This window comes from Erpetoichthys calabaricus, chromosome 7, assembly GCF_900747795.2.
Source record: "Erpetoichthys calabaricus chromosome 7, fErpCal1.3, whole genome shotgun sequence".
Lineage (NCBI taxonomy): Eukaryota > Metazoa > Chordata > Cladistia > Polypteriformes > Polypteridae > Erpetoichthys > Erpetoichthys calabaricus.
In genome coordinates this window covers 24799269-24826186 of record NC_041400.2, presented here as the reverse complement: position 1 = coordinate 24826186, position 26918 = coordinate 24799269, and the positions used below count along the sequence as shown (strand labels likewise).

Below are 26918 nucleotides of genomic sequence, written 5' to 3'. Positions count from 1 at the left end.
CATTAATGTAGCAGTTTTTAAACTTTCATTATAACATTAATGCCTGCTTTACTTTCTGATTTTAGGCTGCCTATCTAGTCGGTGTTTCTGATCCCAATAGTCGAGCCGGGCAGCAGGGACTGGTGGACCCCTCCCAGTTTGCCAGAGCAAATCAATCCATTCAGATGGCATGTCAGAATCTTGTGGACCCAGCTTGTACACAGTCACAGGTGACAAATGAAACAGAATTTTGCTTCATAAGTTCTAAAGCAAACTTTAGGATTACATTTCAGAGCATATTTAACATTCTTGATACTGCATAAGGATATTTTAAAAGGACCGTGGTTATAATCATTTAATAAATTTAAGGAACTCCAGTATCAGGGTTAGTAAGATCTTGTGTTAATAACCTTTCACAAAAGAGATATTAAAATGCAAGGTCTTATTTTGTTTTTACACATGTGATATTCAACATGAAACACTTAAAAATTGAACAAGTAGTTATAGTGTACTCTTTGCTGTTTACATCCACATGATGCAGGGAAACCATTGTGAAGGAGATACTTCTCTTTATATTCTGGCATGCGAGTCTACAATTTGAAGTATTAAAATGTGTCACATTTGTAACCAGCAACCTAAATAGTGTCTAGATTTTTTCCCCCATGTATTGCTATATGGAAAGAATAGTTTCAACTTTCAGTCTCATTCTAGCAAAGAAGTGTATGTGCCCTCAAGCCAATGTGTATGGCAGAAGTAAACTGAAACTAAAATGTGCTTGATAGAAACAAATTAAAGCATGTGAAGAAAATAAGTAATTAAAAGGCCAGCTGTTACTTTGAAAAAGCTTTGTGTTATGGATGATTTAAAGCTAACTAATCAGATTTTTAGACGTTAATTAGATTTAAAGCAAACAGAAAACTCTGAGAAAAAAATTAACTAATTCTAGGCAGAGTGCAAGATTTTTATTTTTTTTTTTATTTTTTTTTTTTTACTGCATTCAGTTGCAGGAATGATGATAATAATAATTCTTTACATTTATATAGCATTTTCCTCACTACTCAGAGTGCTCTTCAAAGTGAGTGGGGAGCACTTCAACCACCACTAATGTGTTGCATCCACCTGGATAATGCAGCAAGCAGCCATTATTGCACCAGTGCTTTCACCACTCATTAGTAATTAGGTAGGGAAACAGTGAGAAAAAGAGAGCCAATTAAAGATTAGGGAGCCAGAATGACTAGGCCATAGAGGGCAATTTAGTCTAGACATCAGGATACACTCTGCTTTTTACGAAGGATGCCTAGAGAATTTTAATGACCACAGAGAGTCAGGACCTCGGTTTTTATGTCTCATCTAAAGGACGGTGCCATTTTTACAAACAGTGTCCCACTCACTGCACTAGGGCATTGGGATCCACATTCATTCTCCAGGGTAAGTGCCCCCTGCTGACCTCACCAACATCTCTTCCAGCAGCAACCCGAGCTTTTTCTAGATGGTCTCCCATCCCAGTACTGGCCAGGCCCGAACATGCTTAGTTTCATGTGGATGTCCTCTTCTGAAGTGCAGGAGGTATGGCTGCTGACAATCAGCAGCATTTAGATAAACGTAAAGTTAGTGTGTGGATAATACAGTTGTAAAATATAACATATTGTTAATTAAAAATGCATTGTTGGGATTCTGAACATGCTCTTTGTTTGTTTAGGTTCTCTCAGCAGCAACCATTGTGGCCAAACACACTTCTGCACTGTGTAATGCTTGCCGTCTTGCCTCCTCTAAAACGTCAAATCCTGTTGCCAAAAGACAGTTTGTTCAGTCTGCAAAGGAAGTGGCCAACAGCACTGCTAATCTTGTTAAGACAATCAAAGTAAGCACACATCTGAATCTGTTACTATATAGAGGTTGTTTTCAACACTATGGCTTATTTAAATCACCTGTGAGGTTCAGAAATGTTTCCTTATTGGTTTATTAGTACAACGCAAACCCAACTCAAACTGTTAAGTGAAATTTTCTTGTGTGCCTTTTAGTAGTATTTAGTATTTAGTAGCAAAACCATTGATATAAACATTTATTTCCAAATGCACATATGATTACATTATTTTTTAAATCGAGACCTAAATAGTGGTTTATATTCTTTGTAAATCAGAATATACTTACTTTGAGGAACTAATAATAATGTTTTTTTACTTTCACATATTTGTAATTGAGGTGGAGCGGGAACTTAATAATCTGTTTTTTTAGAAGTGGAATTACAGTTTAGAACTGTGACTGGACACTTGATTTAGCAGTAGATTATTTACTTGCAGCTTTACAACAATATCTTTTTTTCCCCTCTATTTATTTAGGCACTTGATGGCGCTTTTAATGAAGAAAACCGAGAGAAGTGCAGAGCTGCCACTGGCCCATTGATTGAGGCTGTGGACAACTTGACTGCTTTTGCATCTAACCCTGAATTTGCTAGTGTTCCTGCTCAAATAAGTCCAGAGGTAATAGGTCGCCACCATTTTCTTTTTTGTCCTGTTCTTATTCTTTACTTACAGACAGCCTGGTTAACAAAACATTACTAATGTAGTATTTTTTAGTCTGGTCACCTGTTTAACTGAAAGTTTGTTTGGATTTAAGAGTTCAATAGCTCTCCAAGGTCATTAAAACTCTGTGTAGATTTTGCCACTCTTTTGACTCCTGGGGTTGAAAGAAAATGTATTACTCATAACGTTAAGTTAAACAATATTGGAATATAATTCTATTTATTTTGTAGGGACTCAAAGCAATGGAGCCTATTGTAATTGCAGCCAAGACAATGCTGGAAAGCTCAACGGGATTAATCCAAACTGCCCGATCCCTTGCAGTCAATCCTAAAGATCCTCCCAAGTGGTCAGTTTTGGCTGGTCACTCAAGAACGGTCTCGGACTCAATTAAGAAGTTGATCACGAACATGAGGTAAGAGATAATGCATTGATTCTCACATGTTTTAGGTTTTTTTGATTCTGACAACTGATTAGGAATTCCTATTGGTTTTCTGTACAGAATATAACCTGATGCATGTTGGTCAGACATGAAAATTTCACTGTACACTGTGTATGTGCTTTAAGTTGAATTCATTTGCTTAGTATAGCAAGAGCTTACTGCTTTACTGGTAATTCAGAAGTTGTTACATGAATACTGTGGTTGTTTACTGGTTTGAAATCCTATAAACCTTAGAAGTGACTCGATTCCGTTGTGCACTTGATCATGGCTCTTAATCTGCAATTGCTTCATCCTGGGTATGATGTTACTCTGCATCCAGATCTGCAAGCAGGTCCTCAAATTTACAGGGAACACTTTGTGGTTGGTGGCAGGATTGCACTCCAGCCACCATCAAAAACCTCACACTGTTCTAGTGTGGTGCTGAGGTATATCACCCATTGTACTCTGGTCCCAGTCCAGGTCGTGTGATGCTTCTTTTAGATTTTTGTTAAATAAGTTGAGTTGGTAAGGCAGTAAAATATATATATTTACATTAAATACAGTATATGCTATATTTATAGGCAATAAATTTCCTCAGTATCAAATTTTCATGCCCAATTTTTCTGACAGAGATAAGGCTCCTGGCCAGAGAGAATGTGATGACGCTATTGAAGTTCTTAATAGGTGTATTAGGGATGTTGATCAAGCATCATTAGCTGCCATCAGCCAACAGCTAACACCAAGGGAGGATATTTCACATGAGGTACAGTATGTGAACTTTAATATCACCTTCTTTAGACAACTTGCACTGTGTATTTATTGTTTTTCTAAATCAGTTTTCTATATGCATTTATGATTTATTATTACCTACAGGTTTTACTACATAAAATTATGTTTTAGTGTCTAAATACAATAGTGTATTTTCTTGTAATCTCTGACAGTATTTTTGTTGTAGGCTCTTCATGACCAAATGGCAGCAGCAGTTCAGGAGATCAGTAGCCTTATTGAACCTGTCGCTGTAGCAGCAAGGTCTGATGCATCACAACTTGGCCACAAGGTAAGCCTTCCAAAGGAAATGAATTATTACTAACTCCCCTTCTAACTGTTTACATTTAAAGGGTGTGTGTGTTTTTTTTTTTTTAATGTGATTGTCAAATAAGCATATCAGACCTCTGCTGAAACCATTTTATTTTATATGAAGAATGACTTTAGATGGAGCTCTGCTGTCATTTAGCCCTCTGAGTCGGGTGAGGGCTGAGTTCTGAGTTTTAAGATTATATAGGGTGACCCATAAAGAAGTACCACATTTCAAACGTTTATTCTACAAAAATGCTACAAGATAAAATAATTTAATTACGACACAAGAAAGGGCACACAAAATAGATTTTTTTCACTGTGTTTTAAGAATTATGTCTTCAAGGTGGTGGCCATCAGTAGCGATACACTCTTTAAGACGATTTCTGAATGTTTGCATGACTCATTCAGCCATTTCAAGGAGAATAGCTGTGATTTTGTGGCGAATAGTGTCCTTGAGGGCTTCAAGGTTTTGAGGTTGGTGTGTGTATACCTTTGACTTGAGATAGCCTCACAAGAAGAAATCGCACAGAGCAAGATCAGGCAAACGTGAAGGCCACCCGACATCACTGCGCAGAGAAATCAGCTTCACTGGAAACATCTCCTGCTAAACTTGCATGGACCTCCTCTCTGTATGAGCTGTTGCTCCATCCGGTTGAAACCAGGCATCCAACACATCCATTTCTGCTGCAAAATGTTCTCTAGCATTTTAATATAACGTTCTGAAGTGACGGTGACTGTTGATCACCCCTTCTCAAAAAAGTAAGGGCCTACAATGCCAAATTTTGCAACGGTGCACCAAACTGTACCACGGCCACTGTGCAGGGGCCTCTGATGAAGTTCACAAGGTTTGTTTTCAGCCCAGTAGCACAAGTTTTGCTTATTTCCAAAGCCATTCAAATGGAAATGTGCCTTGTCGCTGAACATAACGATGGCATCTTGATGAATGGTTTGCAGAATGTTTGCACACAATTCTCTACGGCTCTCCCAGTCTTTCTCAGTGAGTTCCTGCATTACCATAATTTCATATGGGTGTAAATTAAGGTCCTTATACAAAATCCTCCTCAAAGACGTCTTGGAAATACCTACGGCAGAAGCATGTTTGCACGCTGAATGTCTAAGAGACGGCAAAACTGACGCCCTTACAACTTGGATGTTTTCAGGCGTTCATACAGTCCGAGGACGGCCTGGAGATTTTCTGTTCAATGTTGTACCTGTCTGTCTAAATTTAGCCACCCACTGAAGAATTGTTTTCCAATTTGGAACGTAACCATTAGGAGGAATGCTGAAGTGCATTCAGAAGGCATGTCACGTAGTGATGATGGATTCATTGTTTTTGAGGAACGCTTCGACAGCAAAAGCACAGTGCGCACTGGACTGAGGCATGTTGCCGACTGAAAACTACAAGGGATTGCCAATCAAAGGACCCCCACCCCAACACACTCAGCTGCCTCTACTTCGCACAATGACCTTGAGAAATGTGGTACTTCATTTTGGCTCACCCTATACATCCATCCATTATCCAACCCGCTACACAGGGTAAAGGGGGTCTGCTGGAGCCAATCCTAGCCAACACAGGGCACAAGGCAGGAACAATCCCAGGCAGGGCGCCAGCCCACCGCACACACACACACACACACACACACACACACACACACATTCACACACCAATCGCAAACTAGGGACAATTTAGGATTGCCAATGACATAACCTGCATGTCTTTGGACTGTGGGAGGAAACCGGAGCACCCGGAGGAAACCCACGCAGACACGGGGGTACATGCAAACTCCACGCAGGGGGGATCTGGGAAGCAAACACAAGTCTTCTAACTGTGAGGCAGCAACGTTACCACTGCGCCACCGTGCCGCCCTCACCCTATACATGGAGCATATTATTGTGTGTGTCTTTAATTGGCATGTGTTTTGTTCTTAAAATAGCGTCTCTCTATTGTAAAAGGAAATCCTGGGACGAGATAATTGCAGCTCCCGTGAGAGATAATATCGGGTCCCGCGAGACAAGACTTTTTGCCAAGAGATTTTGACAATTCCTGCCCTCCTCTCAAACATTTACAACCACGCCCACGGTCTAATAACTTGCTTTTGTCAGTCACAGTTCCTGCGATCTCAGCTCCAAGTGGGGTTGGAAATAAAAGACAAAGAGTAGAAGACAAAGTAGAACGTCGTAAAGAAGTCCAAAAATGTTGACGTGATACACATGCAAAGCAGGTTAGAGATTATGAAAGTAGTAAAATTCGAAAGTCTCAAAAAACTGATTGTTAGCGCTAATGCAATCTTTACTAACGGAAATTACTCGGTGAAATAACTGAACAGCTAAAAGAGACTGAAAATATGGACAGGTGATAAGACAGAAGTATGTAGATATTGTTTGGCTTTAAACTTTAAGTCAAAGACTTGTAGATTGTCTAATTCATGTTGCCATCAGGGAAAAGTAGTGTTTCTTCCCACGCATATCTGAGAGAATTTAAAAGATTTGTTGTTTGGTGAAAGTGAAATCCACATACGCGACTGGCAAAGATGCGAAGTGGCTGGTGCGTAGAGCAGGCCACTGAGTTGGCAAACGAAGCGAGCAGGGGGCAAAGCACGCTAGTTTTGGGGGGAAAAAAAGTATAGTTTAACCCCACTTTTCTAAGGTAATGTGGTATGATGCTACCTACTCCAGATAGCCGAAAACTTGCATAAAACGGATGGCTATGGTTGTGGCAACACAGCACAGAGAAGGTGAGAGCTGATGTCACCAGGGAAGTGCACAGTTCAGTGTGGGCAGAAACTGGCTTTGCACAGCTGGTGGAAGGAGGTCTCCATTTAGCTCATGCCCCAAAGCACTCTCTTCTGAGCAAAAAGGGGGTTTGCAACTCACCACTGGAAGTTCGCCACAGGGCAAATCTTCAAACTGAGATGCTTCACACAGCAATTCCATTGGCAATAAGGATGGGATTTACACTGTGGGTGGGTTGAGTGTAATAGTGACACTGCACAGAGAAGGTGGGGGTGGACATAGGGAGAGATCAGCTGGTGTCACCAGGGAAGCATAGTGTTCACCATTTGTTCAGAGACAGACTGTACATGGCTGACAGATGGAGCTCTCCATTTAGCTCAAGTTGCAAAGCGTTCATCTTTGAACAAGAGAAAGCAAGTTCACTGTTCCTCCCCGGGAATTCACCACAGCACTTTGAAAAGTATAAACACAAAAAAGTGAATGAAATAGTACAGCATGTGCACACACTGGTGACACACTGACAACAGCTGAGAGGTGAGTGAGCCTCTCCTTCATTCCCACAGTCACCAGCTTCTAGTATTTTCATGCTTGGTACTGTTTTCACTTTTATGAATTATAAGAAATGTAGTACATTACACAAGGCCCTTTTATGTCTTGGTAAAATCTAACACAGCAATCCATGTGGTAATTAAATCTTCACACTGAATTGCTAGTAATGCATACATATGTTTAAAAAGTAAATGAAATAGTTATTATAATTCAATATTAATTGGTCAGGCAGTACCCTCCGCTTGTTTTTTTTTGTTTTTTTTAATAAAATAAAAGTAAATGTGGAAAATATGCAGTGATGCAGAAAATGGTATAGGGCAAATATTTAATCTTAGCAGTGATGATTATTCAAATTTAGCAAAATTTGATCTGGACCCTGCTTGTGCATTCAGGTGTACTAATAATGCATGTTCCTATGATTCATTAATGTTAGCTCTTATAAACATTCAGATTATTTCATAGATATAGCTTTTATTTCTGTATTGAATAGGTTTTAATTGAATTTACCTTCAAAAATTAACAAAACAGTTGTTTACAGCAATACTATAAGATGCCAGCTAACTTAGTTTTGTAACTTGTTTTTCAAAAAGAAGCTCATTGTTTAGGTTATTTTTGATTTTTTCAATTTAATTATTAAGTCACCAGGGGCCAGTCTCTACATTTTTATCATTGGTTGATGGATTATGGCATCCAAAAAACGTAGTATGAAGAAATTATAAACATATTGCTTAAGGTAAAAAATTTTCCTTCAGATTATTTTCTCAACTAGAATTTCTTCATCTGTCACTAAGATGCCATCTTCTGGAAACTGGAGCCAGCATAGTCTCAGTTAGGCAAATGTAATTATTATGGTGGAGTTACCTTGTAATCTGTGCACAGACTGAAAATGTATGCTTTCTTCTTGATTTTGTCATTTTTCTATAGGTGTCTCAAATGGCAAGCTACTTTGAGCCTCTTATCCTGGCCTCAATTGGAGCTGCTTCTAAGATTTTGAACAGCCAACAGCAAATGAATGTGCTTGATCAAACCAAGACATTGGCAGAATCTGCACTGCAAATGCTGTATACAGCCAAGGAAGCTGGAGGCAATCCGAAAGTAAGTTTTATTTAAATTGAATAAAATAATTATAATGAAAATGTTTTACATTTTGATAATCATCTGCTCGTCTTTTAGGCGGCACACACACAGGAGGCTCTGGAAGAGTCTGTGCAAATGATGAAGGAGGCAGTGGATGATCTGACAGCAACTCTCGGAGAAGCTGCTAGTGCTGCTGGAGCTGTAGGAGGAATGGTGGACTCAATTTCACGTGCAATTAGCAGGGTCTGTTATTACATTAAATGTAACTTCAAGTAAAACACCCTTTTTTCTATATGAGAGATTTTAACCCCCAACAGAAATCCATACATACTAGAAATATTTTATTTTCCCAAGTTCTTTTAGAAGATCTTTAAAGTTCCTTTTGAGAAAATATTTTACAGCCTTTCACAAATAGATCAATATTTTTTCTCACTCTGCGTTGTTTATGTGATAATTTCCAATGACCGTGATATCAGTAGAACTTTAAATGAAAAGAATTGTACACGTGGTATGTTGTTCTCTTGCATATTGGCTGAAATAATTCTGCTGTCCTAATCATCTGTTGAATATAAGTGACACCATTTTAGAGCCGTGTTTTTTAAATATGAATGTTGTTTATTTTTGTCCTCAGATTGATGAAGGTCCCAATGATGAGCCTGAAGGAACCTTTGTTGATTACCAAACTACCATGGTGAAAACTGCGAAAGCAATCGCTGTCACTGTACAAGAAATGGTTTGTGTTTTCCATAGTTTCATCATTTTAAAATTAAAAGTACATATTACTTAATATATCATTGTTTGATCACTTTATTTTATGTTTTTTTATAAATTCCAAGGTTACAAAATCCAACACCAATCCTGATGAGCTTGGATCTTTAGCCAATCAGCTCACAAGTGATTTTGGACAGTTAGCACAGGAAGCTAAACCAGCAGCAATTACTGCAGAAAATGAAGAGGTATTTCTAATAACTCTCTCTACATACTTTTTATCAAGTGTGTATAATTTTGATTTATTATGGCTTGGTATGGAGAATGCTATTAACAAAATTCATTTAAGTTCAGTCATCATTGATGGGATTTTTGTGTTTTAAACAGATTGGATCTCATATTAAAAACAGAGTTCAGGAACTGGGTCATGGATGTGCCTCTTTGGTTACAAAAGCTGGTGCCCTACAGTGCAGCCCAAATGATGCCTTCACCAAGAAGGAACTAATCGAGTGTGCACGCAAGGTCTCAGAGAAGGTAGAGTCTGCAAATTAATTATAATTTCTATTTTTTCCTGAATTCCTTATCACTTTGTTAGCTTGCAGAGACTCAGGTAAACTATTAAGAAATGAGAAAATGCAGGTAACTTTTGAAATAATAATATATTAATGGTACAATTTATTACAAAGTTTTGGTTCTGTTGGCTTCATCAGACAGTGACCTCCAGCTCTCACTGGAACGGTTCGCAGCAGAGTGTGAAGCGGCGGGGATGAAAGTCAGCACCTTTAAATCCGAGGCCATGGTTCTCTGCCGGAAAAGGGTGGAATGCTCCCTCCCTCCTGTTTGGGAACACATTACTGCCTCAAGTGGAGGAGTTTTAGTATCTCGGGGTGTTGTTCACGAGTGAGGGAAGAATGGAGTGGGAGGTTGACAGACGGATCGGTGCGGCATCCGCAGTAATGCGGGCTCTGCAATGGTCTGTCATGGTGAAGAGAGAGCTGAGCCAAAAGCGAGGCTGCTGATTTACCAGTCGATCTACGTTCCTACCCTCACCTATGGCCATGAGCTTTGGGGTAGTGACCGAACGAGCAAGATCGTGGATACAAGTGGCCAAAATGATTTTTCTCTGCAGGGTGGCTGGACTTTCCCTTGGAGATAGGGTGAGGAGTTCAGTTATCTGGGAGAGACTCAGAGTAGAGTCGCTGCTTTGCTGCTCCTCCGCATTGAGAGGAGTCAGTTGAGGTGGTTCGAGCATCTGGTCAGGATGCCCCCTGGACACCTTCCTAGGGGGGTGTTTCAGGGCATGTCCCACTGGGAGAAGGCAACGGGGCAGACCCAGGACACGCTGGAGGGATTATATCTCCCGGCTTGCCTGGGAACACCTCGGGGTCCCCCCAGAGGAGCTGGAGGAGTTGGCCGGGGAGAGGGAGGTCTGGGCTTCCCTGCTTAGGCTATTGCCCCCGCAACCCGACTTCAGATAAGTGGTGGACAATGGATGGTACAATTTATTTTCACTGTTTTAAAATTTGAGAATATTAGTTTTAAAATATTTACAGTGTGAAAATACCTTATTCATGTGAGTGTTATTACAGGTTGCAGCCTCATTACACATTTAGAATCCATCTAAACTACATTCAGAATTGATTTTAAGGAAGGCATTTATTTTAATGCAGAGAGAATACCTATGGAGATTTAAAAAAAAAAAATGGTTGAACTAAATGGATCTCTTGAAGTTCTCAGGAACGCTAGTCGGCACTTCTGTCACTTTCCTTTGCTTAAGTTACTCTTTTTCTGATTACATTTCTCATGTTTAAGAGAATTTTATCTACTGCATTACAATACCAGACTTGTTAGATCATATTGTGAGTTTGTCACCTAACCTCATATGATCACCTGCTAGATCAGAACAATCAACACTGCTGATTTATTTGTGATGGTCCCTGGTTATACAAGATCCCAAATCCTCATGTTTTACATATAAAGCTAGACTCAAAGATGGCATTGCTGGGTTCTAGCACTGAACTGTTTCAAAATAACTAATAATGATAATTAAGTTGATAGCTAAGGTATACGCATACTGTGTAAAGTTTATTATTCTGTATATTAAGTGGGAACCTGACAATCTGGTCATTTACAGCCCTTTTTTTTCTTCTCTTTTTTTTGCATATAAGGTTTAAAATGCTGAAATATTTTCCAAATACTAAACAAAATCAAAAATATTTATGAATGTAGTTTCCCCAAACAGCATCCAAAGTTGATGTACCAGTTTAATATCTAATTTACATTTTTGAAGTACACAAATTTTTTGAAGTGCAATCTCTGTTGACTAACTGGATGCTCAGGGACTATTGCCATGATCTCTTCTGTCGGGGGACATTCAGGCTTCCCTGGCCTATTTATAGTATGCAAGTCATAAAATACAGCTACTGCAAGCTCAGCCATGCTCTTTGAGTTAATGTTTCCAAACAGTACACAGCAAGGAAATGATGGCATCCACAACTATCAATTAAAAGGCAAGTAAGAAAAAAAAAACAAAACAAAATAACACCATGAAAACTTTATTTAATTTGAATATATGAGGCCACGTCCCACATCCGTTTCCGGTGAGAGTTGGACTCCGCCAGGGCTGCCCTTTGTCACCGAATTCTGTTCATAACGTTTATGAACAGAATTTCTAGGCGCAGCCAGGGTGTTGAGGGGGTCCAGTTTGGTGGGCTCAGGATTGATGTCCTGTTTGCTTTATCAGGCTGTGATCTTCAGCTCTCACTGGATCGGTTCGCAGCCAAGTGTGAAGCGGCTGGGATGGGAATCAGCACCTCCAAATCCGAGACCATGGTCCTTAGCTGGAAAAGGGTGGAGTGCCCTCTTAGGGTTGGGGGCGAGATCCTACCCCAAGTGGAGGAGTTCAAGTATCTCGGGGTCTTGTTCACGAGTGAGGGAAGAATGGATCAGGAGATCAACAGGCGGATTGGTGGGGCATCCGCAGCGGCCTTTGCATCGGTCTTTCGTGGTGAAAAAGGAGCAAAGCTGAAAGGCAAAGCTCTCAATTTACCAGTCGATCTATGTTCCTACCCTCACCTATGGTCATGAGCTGTGGGTAGTGACCGAAAGAACGAGATCGCGAATACAAGCAACTGAAGTGAGTTTCCTCTGCAGGGTGTCTGGGCTTTTCCTTAAAGATAGGGTGAGACGCTCGGTCATCCGGGAGGAGCTCAGAGTAGAGCCGCTGCTCCTCCGCATCGAGAGGAGTCAGATGAGGTGGCTCGGGCATCTGATCAGGATGCCTCCTGGACGCCTCCCTGGTGAGGTGTTCTGGGCACGTCTTACCGGGACGAGGCCCCAGAGAAGACCCAGGACACGCTGGAGGGACTATGTCTCTCGGCTAGCCTGGGAACACCTTGGGATTCCCCCGGAAGAGCTAGTAGAAGTGGCCGGGGAGAGGGAAGTCTGGGCATCTCTGCTGAAGCTGCTGCCCCCACGACCTGATCTCAGATAAGCAGAAGAGGATGGATGCATGGCATGAGGCCACGGAGAACTAAGTTGAGCTGAATAGCATTGTCCTAAAAAGGAATTTTTCCTATAAGAAATAAAGAAAACAATGAAGACCTCTTTCCATTTGCTCATCCTCATGATGACAGCATGATTCCTCAAGCTGGTCTAGGCAGATGCTGCCTTCATGTTTCATAAGTATGTTGCCTTTTGAAAGACACTTGCCTGTAATGCCATTTTAATTGCATGTGCACTTACTGCACACCATGTGTTCTAACCAACAATGTAAAATTTTACATTAGATTTGTTAATTTAATACTTATTTACAGTCAGTTTGTTAAATGTATTCTTGGTCATACAGCATAAACCATTTCACTGTCTGTTTACTTTAGATAATTATAATTGTGAAAAGAAGAATATATTCAGTCAATTTCAGTATTAAAGGGAACAGTTTTGCATATATCTAACAATGTTTTAGGGTTTCTTCTCCCACTTTGTTGCTGCTTTCTTTAATATTTTAAAAATACCACCTACAGAAATACAGAAACAACAGTGATTTTAGTCATGAATCAACTCCTACACTTCTCTTTCCCTTCTTTATAATTATTTTCCCTTGTAGGAAGTATTGTGTTTTAGTGTGCATATTAAAAAGAACATAACATTAAACCTGTACAAGACTTTCTTACATACTTTCATGCTGCATATTTAAGCCATAATTTCTTTTGTGTTTTTAATGACCCAGGTGTCTCATGTACTAGCTGCACTACAGGCTGGAAACCGTGGCACCCAGGCCTGCATCACTGCTGCCAGTGCTGTCTCAGGAATTATTGCAGATTTGGATACCACAATAATGTTTGCAACGGCTGGTACACTCAACAGAGAGAATGAAGAGACTTTTGCAGATCACAGGTTTGTATTTCCAATTGAACACAATTTTGAGAAAGCTTTGAATAGCTGATGATAATATTTAATCAGTATACATTTGTGAAATCATGATTAATGTTAAATTAGAAACCTGAATCTGTAATTAAAGCAGTGGTTATTAGATTATCTTCAGTTTTGTTTATTCTTCAAGAGATACTGAAACCCTCTAAGGAATAATGTTAATGTGTTTATTTCTACGAAAACAAGTAAATACCTTTATTTATTTATTTATGAATAAGCATTTTAGTGTAAATGTTATTTTAGTATTAACTATTGATTATGTTTCATAAGAGAGGAGTCCATCAAGAGTTTTTAGACATAGGCACTATGGTACTGTCAGCAGGTGAAATGGTAGATAAAATGTTTTTTTTTTTTTTTTTTTGTAAAATTACTGTTTGCTCAGAAAGGGGTATGAGAAGTTGGTCCCACTTTAGCATTTTTTAGTAAATGGTTTTAAAACCACACTAACTCAAAGGTGACATACAAAACTGTAGTGTATTACTATGTTAGATCAGAAGAATTCATTTTGTGATTTTTGAAGCTATCTGTGATAAGGGGCTTGGCAGGATTATAGTCCATGTTAGAGTCTAAAAGTGAACGTAAAGGCTCCTGTTGCCAGGGGCAAGCAGTGCTAGATGAGGCAATTAACATTAAGGAAACCCTTTCAGAATAATGCAGGGTACTCAGCAACTGCATAGCAGAGTCTACTCAGAAACCACCAGCTGCCAACCAACTAGCAGCACTGCATCAGAAAACTTTGTATTTAGAATTCAGTGTGGTTTCCATTATTTGAGACTTGGAACCCATTTCTAGTTTGTGGTGTACTACATGGCAGAAACTAACAGCATGGCAGAGGCATTTAGTGAAAGAAGTTACAGCAAAATTGAAGGCAAAGTACTCTGTGTCTCATGCTTTACATGTTTCAGGAGAGGAAGAGGTGTTCTGCTTTATTGAAACAAGCTAAGTGTTATGTCATGCTAGCAAGGAGATGTACAGGGACTGTCTGGAGTATTCATTGGGACTCTCATATTCCAAAACCTCATACAAGAGCATATGAAATGAGACATATAATATTTGCAGTAAAGCACTACAGTGATTGTTGGTTTGCCCACAGACCTGCACCAAGTTTAAAAAAAAAAAAAAAAAAAAATTTTAAATTGGAAATAAAAGTGGCATAACAAATGTTACTGTGCTTCCCCCTTTGTCATATATTGCATACTAAAATTTGAAGAATTAAATATAACTAAACTGACATTTAAAAGTACCGGTTACAAGTAAGGATAGTGCCATTCAAAATCAAAAGGCTGAATAAATAATAAAACTGTACAGTTGAATCAAATATACCTGAATGATCAAACTTCTGAATCATTTTAGGTTTTAGATAAAATAGATTTCTTCTGTTTGGTAGACTCTTATATTTTTAAACACATCTCATTTGTCTCAATGTTCATGTTATTTAGAATTTCAAACATAAACTAATGAATTAGTAATTAATTTTATCTGAGAATACTGCTGTTTGTGTTATGTATAAAATGCTTCTTTGCACTTGGCCAATAACTGCAAAATTTTCTGACTGAATGGGTCATTCTAAACCCAGTCATTTCCTCAATTTTGTACAGTATTGGTGACTTAATTTTTGTTTCCTGCAGGGAAAACATTCTTAAAACAGCCAAAGCTCTGGTAGAAGACACTAAATTACTTGTTTCTGGAGCTGCAGCAAGTCAGGAGAAACTGGCTCAGGCTGCACAGTCATCGGTAACAACGATAACCAAACTTGCTGAGGTGGTCAAGTTGGGTGCAGCCAGCTTAGGATCTGAAGATCCAGAAACACAGGTAAGAACACATAATGTAACCATGTAAAAATGATTCCATATTCCTCTCAAACTATTATTAAATATATTTGGTATTTTTCAAGTCAAAAACTCCTTTTCACAGTCATGGTATACATTTATTTGCTACGGCAAGTTGTGTTCTTAACTGAAACATTTGTTTTTTCAGTCTTTTTCCTCTGTGGGGCAGCCCTCCAAATGTGAAAAGTAAACCCTCAAAACTTCTGAATATGTCAATTTTAAAGCCAAACATTTTCTCAATCTTAAGATAGAACACATATTGTGAAATGGTGTATAATGTCATTTTCAGAAAAAAAAAGAGAGATTCTGCCATAACAGAAAGCCTGGCTGTACTCTTCATTCATTGCCTGTCACCCTGTGGAGTGTGCTTTCCTATAGCTCGTTTTAGGAATAATGCAGTTGCCATTGTTCTTTTGAGAGTGATTTAAATGTTCCAATTGTAAGAATTTAGACAAATAAATTGTCATTTTATACCAGTGATATGTCCAGCTGTGAATATGAGAAAACATTTTAGCCAACTTGCTAAGGGATCATTTGTTTCTGTTTTTGTGCTGTTTTGGCTTTACACAATTTTTAAGTAGCACTTTTTTTTTTTTTTTTTTTACAATGGCATTATCACCACAGTCCTATCTTGTTCATTTTTCATGTGGATATTTTTGTGCAAGTTTTTCATGTCCACAGCCATGTTCTTTATGCCAACAACATCCATTGTTAGTCTTGTGATCAGATATTGCCATTGCATGTGACTTCATCAAGCACTCCATATTCAGAACTGTGTCATGGTAAGAACTTTATCTGTATTTTGAGGTTGATTAGAAAATATAACAAATGCCTCTTGTAGTTTAGTTGGGGGGGAAATAAATCTAGATAGCATAAGGACCATTCAGTTTTGGTTTCATTGTATTGATCTTTTGATGATTGGTACTTTTGACTTCTCTGTGGTATTCTTACCCTTTTGGTTGTCCCTGACTTTTTAACACCCGCCTTTAACATTGGATGAAATTAAAAGAGGCTTCCAAAAGATTTAAGTGCTATCACCCTTACCAGTTTCATTCATTGCAGCTTTAGTATGTGTTTTTGGATGGTCAGCTCATGGTCTCCATTTCCCAAAATAAGACCCCAGCTGCCTCTTTTATACTGGTTATTATCTGTCCATTTGCTATGGCAAATTAATATATACCATGACTGTGAAAACATAACTGAGACTTTAAAAGACAAATGCAGTATTTTTCAAGTCTTATTCTTTGACTTCTTTGTTCTACTCCTATTTACATTAATTTTATTCCAAAAGATTTTAAAGATTGATTGGTGTGACTTTTAAAAGAGAAAATAAAATTAAGTGCAGAGTGCTTCAAATGGACATTTTATTTTGGATTTTAAGTGGCATTACTGCCATCTTGTGGAAAAGTTATCCCTTTCTTTAATGTTTTCTTAATAGTATTTTTTTCATGTGTATTTTGAAAAAGAAATTAACCGCATCCTCACTTTCTTTTTCTGTTCTATATTTATTATGAAAAGGAACTACTTTCTTCACCTGGAGTTCCTTATTTACAGAATGTGGGTATTGTTTGGTGTGAGTGTGTGTGTGTGTGTTAACGCACTGTAGCATATTTTGTTAAAGAAGGCAATGATTTTTGAAAAGCATTTGTGTGAAAATGTTAAATTTGCAGTTTTTCCTCGATGAAACAACTGCAATGAGATAGCCGTTCGTGTGTGTGTGTGTATAATATGTATTGCTGCAAACTAGTTATTTTTTAGGGTGCCATTTTCCTTATAGGCTTTGTTCAGTGACGTCTTCTGCAGTTTTTCCAGCAGTGGGATTCATAATCTGTCTTGGCGTTCTTGGTGAATGTTTAGTTTGACAGCTTTAGCTAACTGTTATTCTACTAACAAGTGATCTGAGGTTTAGTTTTGTTTATATTAAAAATAATAATAGTAATTCAAGGTTTAGTAGCATGTGCTCCTTACAGTGTTATTGACCAATACTTTTAACTGATGCAGACCTAAAAAACAGTCTTTATTATGGTTGTTACATAAATGGCAACATTGATTAAATCTAGTCTATGTCTCCATTTGCTTAAGAATCTGCTAAAAATATAAATAAAAAATAGTAAACAGCTTACAAGTAAATAGGTAATTGAGACGTTTTGTTCCAAAAACTTAATTCACTTAATTTGTTTGAATAAAAGCTTAAAAACTAGTTATATCACATGTGTAATCATAAGTATTTTGTGTGACAGTGACTCTCATTTTTCTAGATTAGGCAGACCGCCAATAATTAAAAAAGGGCATTTTGTTTCCTCCAAATATATTCTATTAATGTAAATAAAGTTTTGGAACAAGTTTCAGTTACTGATGTAGATGTGATAACTAAGTGTATATTTTTACATATAATATGATGCTAAAGATTTTGTTTCTATATTTGTTTTAGTATACAGTATGAAATGTTATTCTCTGAAAAACTGTATATTTCCTGAAAATCTGTGATTGTCAATTGTAATTCTTTAAATAATCTTATTAGGCATGGAAATTGCCAGGAACCCCACTTTACAATACTTTTGTAAAACATTAAAAATATTGTTGTTGGAGAGTGCAGTATACTACAATTTAGTATTTAATTTTTTATTTGACAGAAGTTAACTATGACAATCATCTCTCTCTATAAAAAAAATATATATCTGTCGTAACTAAAAAAAAGCCCTTCACTTAAACGAATATACTTAACTACAAGAGGAATTCACAAATTTTGTGCAGTACTAATATGCATTCATGTCTTAATATATCTCATTTTTGATATTCTGATGCAACTGTAAAGATTTTATGATACTCTGCTTATTCTTGTAGAAAGTTGATTCTGTTCATCTGGATATAGTTTTTTTCCGAGGGAGATTCATCTGGACATAGTTTTTTTCCAAGGGAGATATGTTTCATCACTCATCCAAATGACTTCCTCAGTCTCAGTTGACTGCAGGTTTCTCCAACCTTATAAACAGTACCTTTGCATAATAACCGAAACTAGCACCATTGACTAACAATGGGCCGTGTGATCAATGATATGCAAATTGTCCATTGATCAATGGCCATGAGGACCATTCACAGAGAGCTGGGGAATGGCTGCAATCACAGCATTGTAAGAGCATTGTAAGATGGTGAAAGATGTACCCTTAGGCCCCCTCCTTGGTTCAGAGATGGTCGTCCCTTTTTCACATAAATCGCCTCCTTGACTCATCGCTCAAACCAGCGTTCCTCCCTGTCCAGGATGTGCACATCTTCATCACTGAAAGAGTGACCACTGTCCTGTAGATGTAAATAGACTGCCGAGTCCTGGCCAGACGAGGTAGCTCTTCTGTGTTGTGCCATCCGCTTCGCCAATGGTTGTTTGGTTTCCCCGATGTATGATTCACGGCAATCCACTTGGAACTTAATTGCGTAAACTATATTACTCTGTCTGTGCTGGGGCACCCAATCCTTGGGGTGGACTGATTTCTGCTGTAGCGTGTTTTGGGGTTTGAAAGCCACCCAGACCTGGTGTTTTGAAAAAATGCTTCTCAGCTGTTCCGATACTCCTGACAGATAAGGATCACCAAAGGTTTTCGCTTAGGCAGCGGTTGTCCTTCCTCTCTCCTGGATTGCTTAGAGCAGTGGTTCCCAAACTCAGTCCTGGGGACCCACTGTGGATGCAGGTTTTTGTTCCAACCAACTTCCGTTTTTCATTGGACTCTTAGCCTAATTAAGTGAGTCATTATTTCCCAGTTTTTGTGTTTTGGAGTCAATGTAGAAATTACAAATTAAGTTTGGTAGATTTTTATTAAAATGTAATAAGCAGTTATATGGGGAATATATAGTTTTTTTAAGTCATTAACTGTATTTTCAACCTAATTTTCATTCTGCTTTTCCACTTGTGCTGGTTATTTAATTGATTATTTACCAATTAGTGGGTCTGACACTGAAGTCGTTACAGCTTTCATCATGCTGGTTGGTAATTGTCACTATTAGGGTTAAATGAAGGGAGCAAACTACACAGGAAAAGGGGAAAATAATATGAAACAACAAAAGAGAGTTCGGCATTTACAGCTTTAGAAAAAAATAGAAATATTCCTAAATGTCTTATTAATATAAAAACCATACTGTTGTGTTTTTCTGAATGCAGAATAAGAGAAGAGTAAAAAAGACCAGCTAATTAAATGAGATCAGTTGTTATCAATTATTATCACCGATTGTGAATCTGGTTGGAACAAAAACCTACAGCCACGGTGGGTCCCCAGGACCGAGTTTGGGAACCACTGGCTTAGAGCATTCTTTAGGTGTCTAAAGGTACTGTTTATAAGATTGGAGAAACCTGCAGTCAACTGAGAATGAGGAAGTCACTTGGATGAGTGATGAAACATATCTCCCTCAGAAAAAAACTATGTCCTGATGAACAGAATCAACTTTCTAAAATTTCCTTACCTGGATTATTGAGCATGCATCAAGACATTTTGACTCTGCTTATCCTGTTTTTAGGGGAAGCTATATATTGTATTTTTACAGCTTGTGCTATAATTTGCCATAATGCAAGGAGCAGAAAAGCTTTGCTTTTTTTAGCCATAAATGCTTTATACAAGACAAACAATGCTTGCATTTAATTTGTTTTAATTTTTTTTGTAAGTTAATAAACAATGTTTGCATTGTGTTCAGATGTAAATATGCAGTTTTGTAATCCACATTGAGAGCCTAAACAAGTGCAGTGAAGTAGGTTATAAACAAAAGATTCCTTCTGTACTGGTGATTCAATCGTTTTAAGAGAGAAATGAGGAACATTTGCATATTTTCAATGTTTATATTAAGCACTTTAAATTGATCAAAGAAAATATAATTTAATTTTTTATAATCGCTTTCTAGAGTGTTTCCTACCATACATTTGTAATTCGGGCAATCTTTAGACATACATTATTTTTGAATGTTTCATTAAGCTGCACATTACAAAAAATACTGGGGGAGTTTGTCTTTAAAAGAACCTGAAACACACATTCTTCACTGTATATTGTTCTCATTGCTAGGTTGTCCTAATCAATGCTGTGAAAGATGTTGCAAAAGCACTTGGGGACCTTATTAGTGCTACTAAAGCGGCCTCTGGAAAGCCACATGATGACCCGGCTATGTTGCAGCTCAAGAATTCTGCCAAGGTAACCATAAAGTTTGAAAATCCCGCTTGAACCCCCAGTAGATGTGCTGTATAAAAATAAAATTGGTTGCTTTTCTGAGGTAATCACTCTTGTTTTAAATTGGGTAGAAGGCCTAACTACTCAGGAAGAAAAACTATAATTGTATATTGACTATTAAGTCTACTGTGGATGTTGAGCTTTAGGATTTCATGTAGTCTACATGAGTTAACATTTACGTAACTCTTATTTTATAGACAACTGTCTTACAGAATGTATTTCAAATATAATGCAAATCCTTCAATAACGCACTTTAACATGCAAGTGCCTGTTGATAAATTTAGACTGCTTCTTTATCTATGTTACATATGTAAACATGTATTTCATCTCGATGCAAACCAGTTGTCAGATTGTATGGTGTTGTAAATGACTTGCTATAAAAATAAGTAACTTGATACGATCACCACTTGTTTCAACTTCAGAGACGGGATTAAGCCATGCTGAAATGTAATTACTCAAGAATTTAGATCTGCCCTCTATTAGGTAGCACTAGTCTAATGAGGAACTTGACCTATTAAACACTGCAATTCATTATTATTAAATACTACACAATTTGTGCATTTCTATTAATTTCATATTGCTTTGTAAAGCAGCTGGTAGATTTTCAAAAAATCATATTGCAGTCGTTTTTATAGAATCTGCTTCTAGCACAAAAACATGATCGTGAAACAGTAATTGACTGATTTACTCACATTACCTAGTTATATATTCAATCCATTTCAAAGAAAAGTTAAAATAACTGTTGCTGCTAAATCAAGAAAACATTTTCTACAAATCCCCATTTAATATTTGCAGTATACCAAGCGTTACACATAAAGAAATGTTTTAAAAATGGTTTTCTGTCCTAGGTAATGGTGACAAATGTGACTTCATTATTGAAAACTGTCAAGGCTGTGGAAGATGAGGCCACTAAAGGAACTAGAGCCCTGGAAGCCACTATTGAGCATATTAAACAGGAACTGGATGTAAGTTGAAATGCCATTCAGGCAACCCTGCTTTATTTATTAAAGTACCCTGTAAAACAAAGCCTGTGAAAGAAAATTATATATTTTAATTTAACTCTGTTGCCAGTACAAGAAAGAAATAGGGGTAATAATGGCATACATTTTTTAAATGCCTTAAAATATTACCAAAGCAGTACAAGACATAGCATATTATATCATGTACTTGTTTAGTGTGTTTTGGGAACTGCATCAGTGTAATGTGTTCTATTTATTCTTTACATGCTAGTTATTAGCATATTTGTACATAAAGTCATATATTATACATCCATTGCATTTAGTAAATAAAGGTTTTAATTCAATAGTTGCATTTATAACAAAGTTAATGTGACTGGGATTTTATTCCTGTCCTTTTGCAATTGTGAATGCAAGACATCCTTTCATGCTTTGTGAAGGAAAATGCAGAGAACACCTGAAAAATTCAGATAGTGGGTAGAGCTACTCAAAGAGGAAGGGTAGGGTAAAAGGTGCAGTTCTACAGAAATCATGACTATGTTGCAAATACTGCCTCAAAAAATCATTTCTCAATTACACATTTTTATTTTGATTACTATTGTAGATATTATTGAATAGCTTTTAGTGGAGAGCTTCCATTTGATAATCATTGGTTCACAAAACAACAGACTATAAAGCTCTCAGGAAAGTTCTAAACTCCCCATCAAAGTGTTTTGAAGTATTGAGTTACCTCTTAATACCCCATTGGTATATGCAAATGTAACACTCATAAGAAGATGCTATTTTTTCTTTGCAGGTGTTTAAGAATCCTGAGCCTCCATCCAAGACTGCCGCACCAGAAGAGTTTATTCGTATGACCAAAGGAATCACAATGGCTACAGCAAAAGCAGTGGCTGCTGGAAATTCTTGCCGCCAGGAAGACATCATTGCTACAGCTAACCTTAGTCGCAGGGCCATTGCTGACATGCTTCGCTCTTGTAAGGTAATGCATATAATGGAACAAATTACATGTTGACTGAGTCTAGCCCAGTATTATAAAGAGAAGTAAGGATTATAGAGTGTGAAATATGGACATAAGTATCTAAATATAAATAAAGATCCATTACAAATATTGTGAAAACAGTAAATGACCGATTTGTTGTTGTTAACATTAAACCCAGACATATTGACACGGGCACTGAAGTGAACTATGATGTAAGAGTAGATAAGTTGATAAATATTAGATCATTTCATTTTGTTAAAAATACTATGTTAGATTTAATTTACTATTTCACAGTATACCTATCCAGTACCAAACAAAAAAAAAAAGAGTAAAAAGAACTCCTCCTGTCCCCTCCAGATAACCTTGCAGAATCAAAAATAGGCATTTGAATTAATCACGATTTGTGGGCACTGTGTGTTGATGGCTTGGATTGATTTGAGAAGGGTGACTTTGTAGCCCTCCCTCCAGCTTTGAAAGACAGACCTATAAAAATATGTGGAGGTTAAATCCTGTGTTAATCCCATGTTACATCTGAGTCAATAAATAAAAAAAGTCCAAGGTTAGATGATATACATGTTACATCGGTTTCCCTCTTTAAATACTGTCTAAGTAGAAAAAGCTCCAGGCAACAGCTGCTAAACTGTACAATAGCCGGATGGTGCCTTTTTAAAGCAAAATAGAATTCTGTTGACTAAATAGACTGATAGATTGATGACCTAGATGTTATTTGCAGTTTATTGTAGGTAATGTCTTTATTGTGTTCACAGCTGGTTAAATGAAGCAGTAAAAGTGTGAGAGGCTAATAACATATTCACACTCAGCAGACCGATAGCAAAATTGCCTTCCTGAAAATGTGTATCATTTTATTGTTTTTTATCCTCTTCAGCAAGCAGCCTATCATCCTGAAGTACAGAGAGATGTGCAAACACGAGCAGTTCGATACGGAAAGGAGTGCGCTGTTGGATACTTGGGATTGTTGGAACATGTGCTTGTTGTAAGTATCTGATTGCTATAGTTGGTTCACAGAATATGTTCATATGTGTATTCTATCAATAATACAGAAAACAACCTCACTGCAAAAAATGCATTTTTCTGAAATTGGTTTTGCAGTATTTAATGCAGAAATATTATTGTTCTAGTTTGGAAAAAATCACTTGTTGATCCCATTTTAAGAAAAAATAAATTAAATCCCCATCTCCCTGTTGAAAGGTTTCCTTTTTAAACATTTAATGTTGTGTTACAACAGATATGCCAGACTGTTTCCCTGGAAGGTTACAGGGTCATAGATTTTCATTCAAACCAGTCTGCTAAATGGAAACCAGGTCTTACTGCCAATTAAGCATATGATTTAATAATAATAATGCTTGTTGTGCATGTTAATAATATAGATTTTCCTTCTAAGAACATCATAGACTGGAGTAGATTAGTACTTATTAGTCTTTCAGTTTTTTCTGTTTTTATTTCTTTTTGAATATGTTATGGAAATACATCATTGTTCATGAACATGCAGGTGCAAATGTGATGATGTTTATAGATGTGGCTCCTGGTTAATTACATCTCATTGTTAGTTAATTACTGGCTAAAAGAAGCCAGTGAAAAGTAAACAAAGTGACTGATGGTTTTCAACCTTAAACATGACTTATTTTGGCTTACTTAGCCAAAATATGGTATTTTTTTGTTCAACCTCCCATTTAATTAAGAAACTGACATTACTGAACAATTTCAAGCAGTCAAAACCATTGTTTTACCTAGAATGTTTGCTCTGTTGGCCATAACATATTTTATCTTTGTCTACTGGGAACAATAAACATATATGCCAGCTCTAGGCTTTTATTACATTTTGTGGAAGCTGTAAATGTACTGTAGTGGAATTGTGTTCCATGTCAGAGTTTCATGAGAGTTTCAAAAGTACAGAATTCATTTAAAACCTATATTTTTAAAGAGTCTGCCATTTAGAAAAATAATACATTAAAAATCAGAGTATAGCATAAACATATCCATTATTCAAGGATTCTGTAGAAGCTTTAATGAAAAAAATTAAATCTATTTTTTCTCTCAGAGCAAATACATTTAGAAAATAAGAATATGTCATTATTACTTGGGTATTGTACAAATTAATGTTGTTTTTAAATATGTAAATTCATATAAACACACTCTGCAAAGTAGATATGTTAAAGGTCTCAAAGTTAATCCAGGATGTACACTTCCTCATTGTGACAGGTTTAAGTGCCATGTAAGGCTGAGTTAATGTACTCTCACTTTCAGTGAGAAAGTGAACTACTGTGGCATATGGAAGCAAGTCGCCTACGTTATTCTTGTAATGTTACTTTAGTGATATTTGTTACCATGTAGATTTCTGAGGCTTGTTAGACACGGTAGCAGTAAAGCAAAAAAAAATGGCAACATGCTGAGATATGTAAAAGTAAAAAAAAAAAAAAAAGCCCAAGTTATATTAAAGTATTAATTCTCTTACAGAATTCAAGAAGAATTTCACTTCTCACAAAAATACCATGTTAAAGTCTGAAAAACATTTTCCCCCAGAGTTCAGGGTTTTAAATGTTTGTTAATTAATGGTTTTATGTACACCCAAGCAAATAAACAGAAAAAAAGTATGCAAGCAAGTCAAGTAATTATAAAATTAGTTTTAAATCTCTTTTTAATTCTGTGTTTGAATCACTAGAGGAATATGAAATTAACTGCAGTTGACTGAATGGTGGGTTTAATGATCTTTAAATGTACTTTGACTTAATACTGTTCTGTTTTGGTGCTTGATATCATGTTATTTTTTTTCTTTTTAATTTAAATTTATCCCTATGTTCGCTGTGATACAGCCACTAAGTAGGAAGAACAATGATGTAGTAAGTGTCAAAAATAACTGCATGGAAGTATTTAATCTGCAGTGTCTTTTTAGATCCATTTTTTTTCCACTTGGATACTTTAAAAATGTTTGCTTCCTGTAATGCTACAGGATTCTCAATAAAAGCAGCACTGCTTGCACTGCTTTTTTTATTGTGCATGAGTTTTGCCAGCTTCAGGAGTCTCTTGTAACTTACTATTGTATGATGAGAACTTTTTGGTGCTTAATTTCACATATCTGTGTGCTGCTTTTAGCAACATTTAGGAAATTTAAAATGTATAATATGTTTAGAATGTGTGATCAAAATTTTATGGAATGCAGGTTGTTTGAATTTGCAGTGGCACTAATCTGAAAGATGCTTTTGTTTGTATGTAATTCTTTGTAGTGAAAAACAGAAGCAAAATATTTTTAGTCTGAAAATTATGAATTCTCTTTTGTACAAAGATGACTGACAGCAGTGAGATGTTTTTTTAATAATTTAAGCACTTCATAGAATGTAAAGTTTCTCAAACTCCAAAACATAAAATTTTAATTCAATGTTGTACTATATCACTGAAATTTTAATTCCTGCACTTTTTAATGGCCCAAGATTGTTGATTATAGTTGATACAGCTGGGGTATCAGGACTTCCAATTATAATAAGCTTTGCAGCGAGTATAAATAAAGCTCATACACTATAAATACAGTTGTTAGAAATTTGAGAAATCCATGTTTTTCTGTCAGATATATGTGGGGTGTTCCACAGAGGAAAATAAAATTATTTCTGTGTTGTTCAAGTGGATAAACAATGAATGCAGTTTGCAAAGACATTTTGTTGGTTAATTTAATAAATAAATGTTTGTTAATTATGAGATTGCTACCTCCTCATTTTTGTTTGTATTTTCCCCATGACTAACAGTTGATTACATTTTCAAATGCACCTAATAAACCACAGGTGGTACTTCTAGTGTTACAAATATTAAATATATTTTGAAATATACTACTTACTATGCAGTTTGTCAGGATCCAGTCTGCAGTGTTAATATAAGATTTAATATATGCTTAAGCTTGGTATAAATTTTGTATCTTGTTATACTCTAAATATGTTACATGAAAATCGAAAAATACTTAATTTCACTGTAACCAGAAATTTTTCAAGCACCACATAAACTACAGGTGGCTTACATTAAATATCTTTATGCATTATAGAAAGCCTTTCTAGAATGGAAAGCTAATCTCCTGCTTCTTGCACTCGTACTGAGAGTCTGTCAAACAAATATAATGGAGAATAGGGGTAATAGCCACTATTAACTGAGCTGTAGTGCTGACTAGTGCATACTACTTGCCAAATAACAGGTGTACCTTTTAACCTAAACCCATTGAAGTAATGAGAATCCTTAAGACCACCTTAAGGTGGTTTGAATGTACCACTCCTTCCTTCAACCTAATTTACATAGTAATAAAAAGTAACCCAGACTGGCCTGACTATCCAACAGGCTATATATAATGCAAAACTTGAAGACACAAACCCACCATTTTTTTTTATAATCAGGGAATTATGAATACTATTCGACTCCTTTCCAAATCTGTCTGCATTCAGTTTCATGAAGGTGTGAATGC

General features: G+C 36.8%; 1 protein-coding gene across 1 annotated transcript in view; it reads left to right on the top strand.

Annotated features, from left to right (window-relative positions):
* Positions 1–26918, top strand: part of tln1 (talin 1) — a 173882-nt gene that overhangs the window by 131962 nt on the left and 15002 nt on the right. Inside the window, 17 exon segments of the mRNA XM_051930058.1 lie at positions 66–209; positions 1679–1840; positions 2319–2459; positions 2732–2913; positions 3550–3682; positions 3875–3976; positions 8203–8373; positions 8452–8598; positions 8987–9088; positions 9192–9311; positions 9451–9597; positions 13292–13458; positions 15123–15306; positions 20363–20488; positions 21373–21489; positions 22277–22462; positions 23349–23456. Coding sequence (XP_051786018.1) covers positions 66–209; positions 1679–1840; positions 2319–2459; positions 2732–2913; positions 3550–3682; positions 3875–3976; positions 8203–8373; positions 8452–8598; positions 8987–9088; positions 9192–9311; positions 9451–9597; positions 13292–13458; positions 15123–15306; positions 20363–20488; positions 21373–21489; positions 22277–22462; positions 23349–23456 — 2439 coding nt within the window.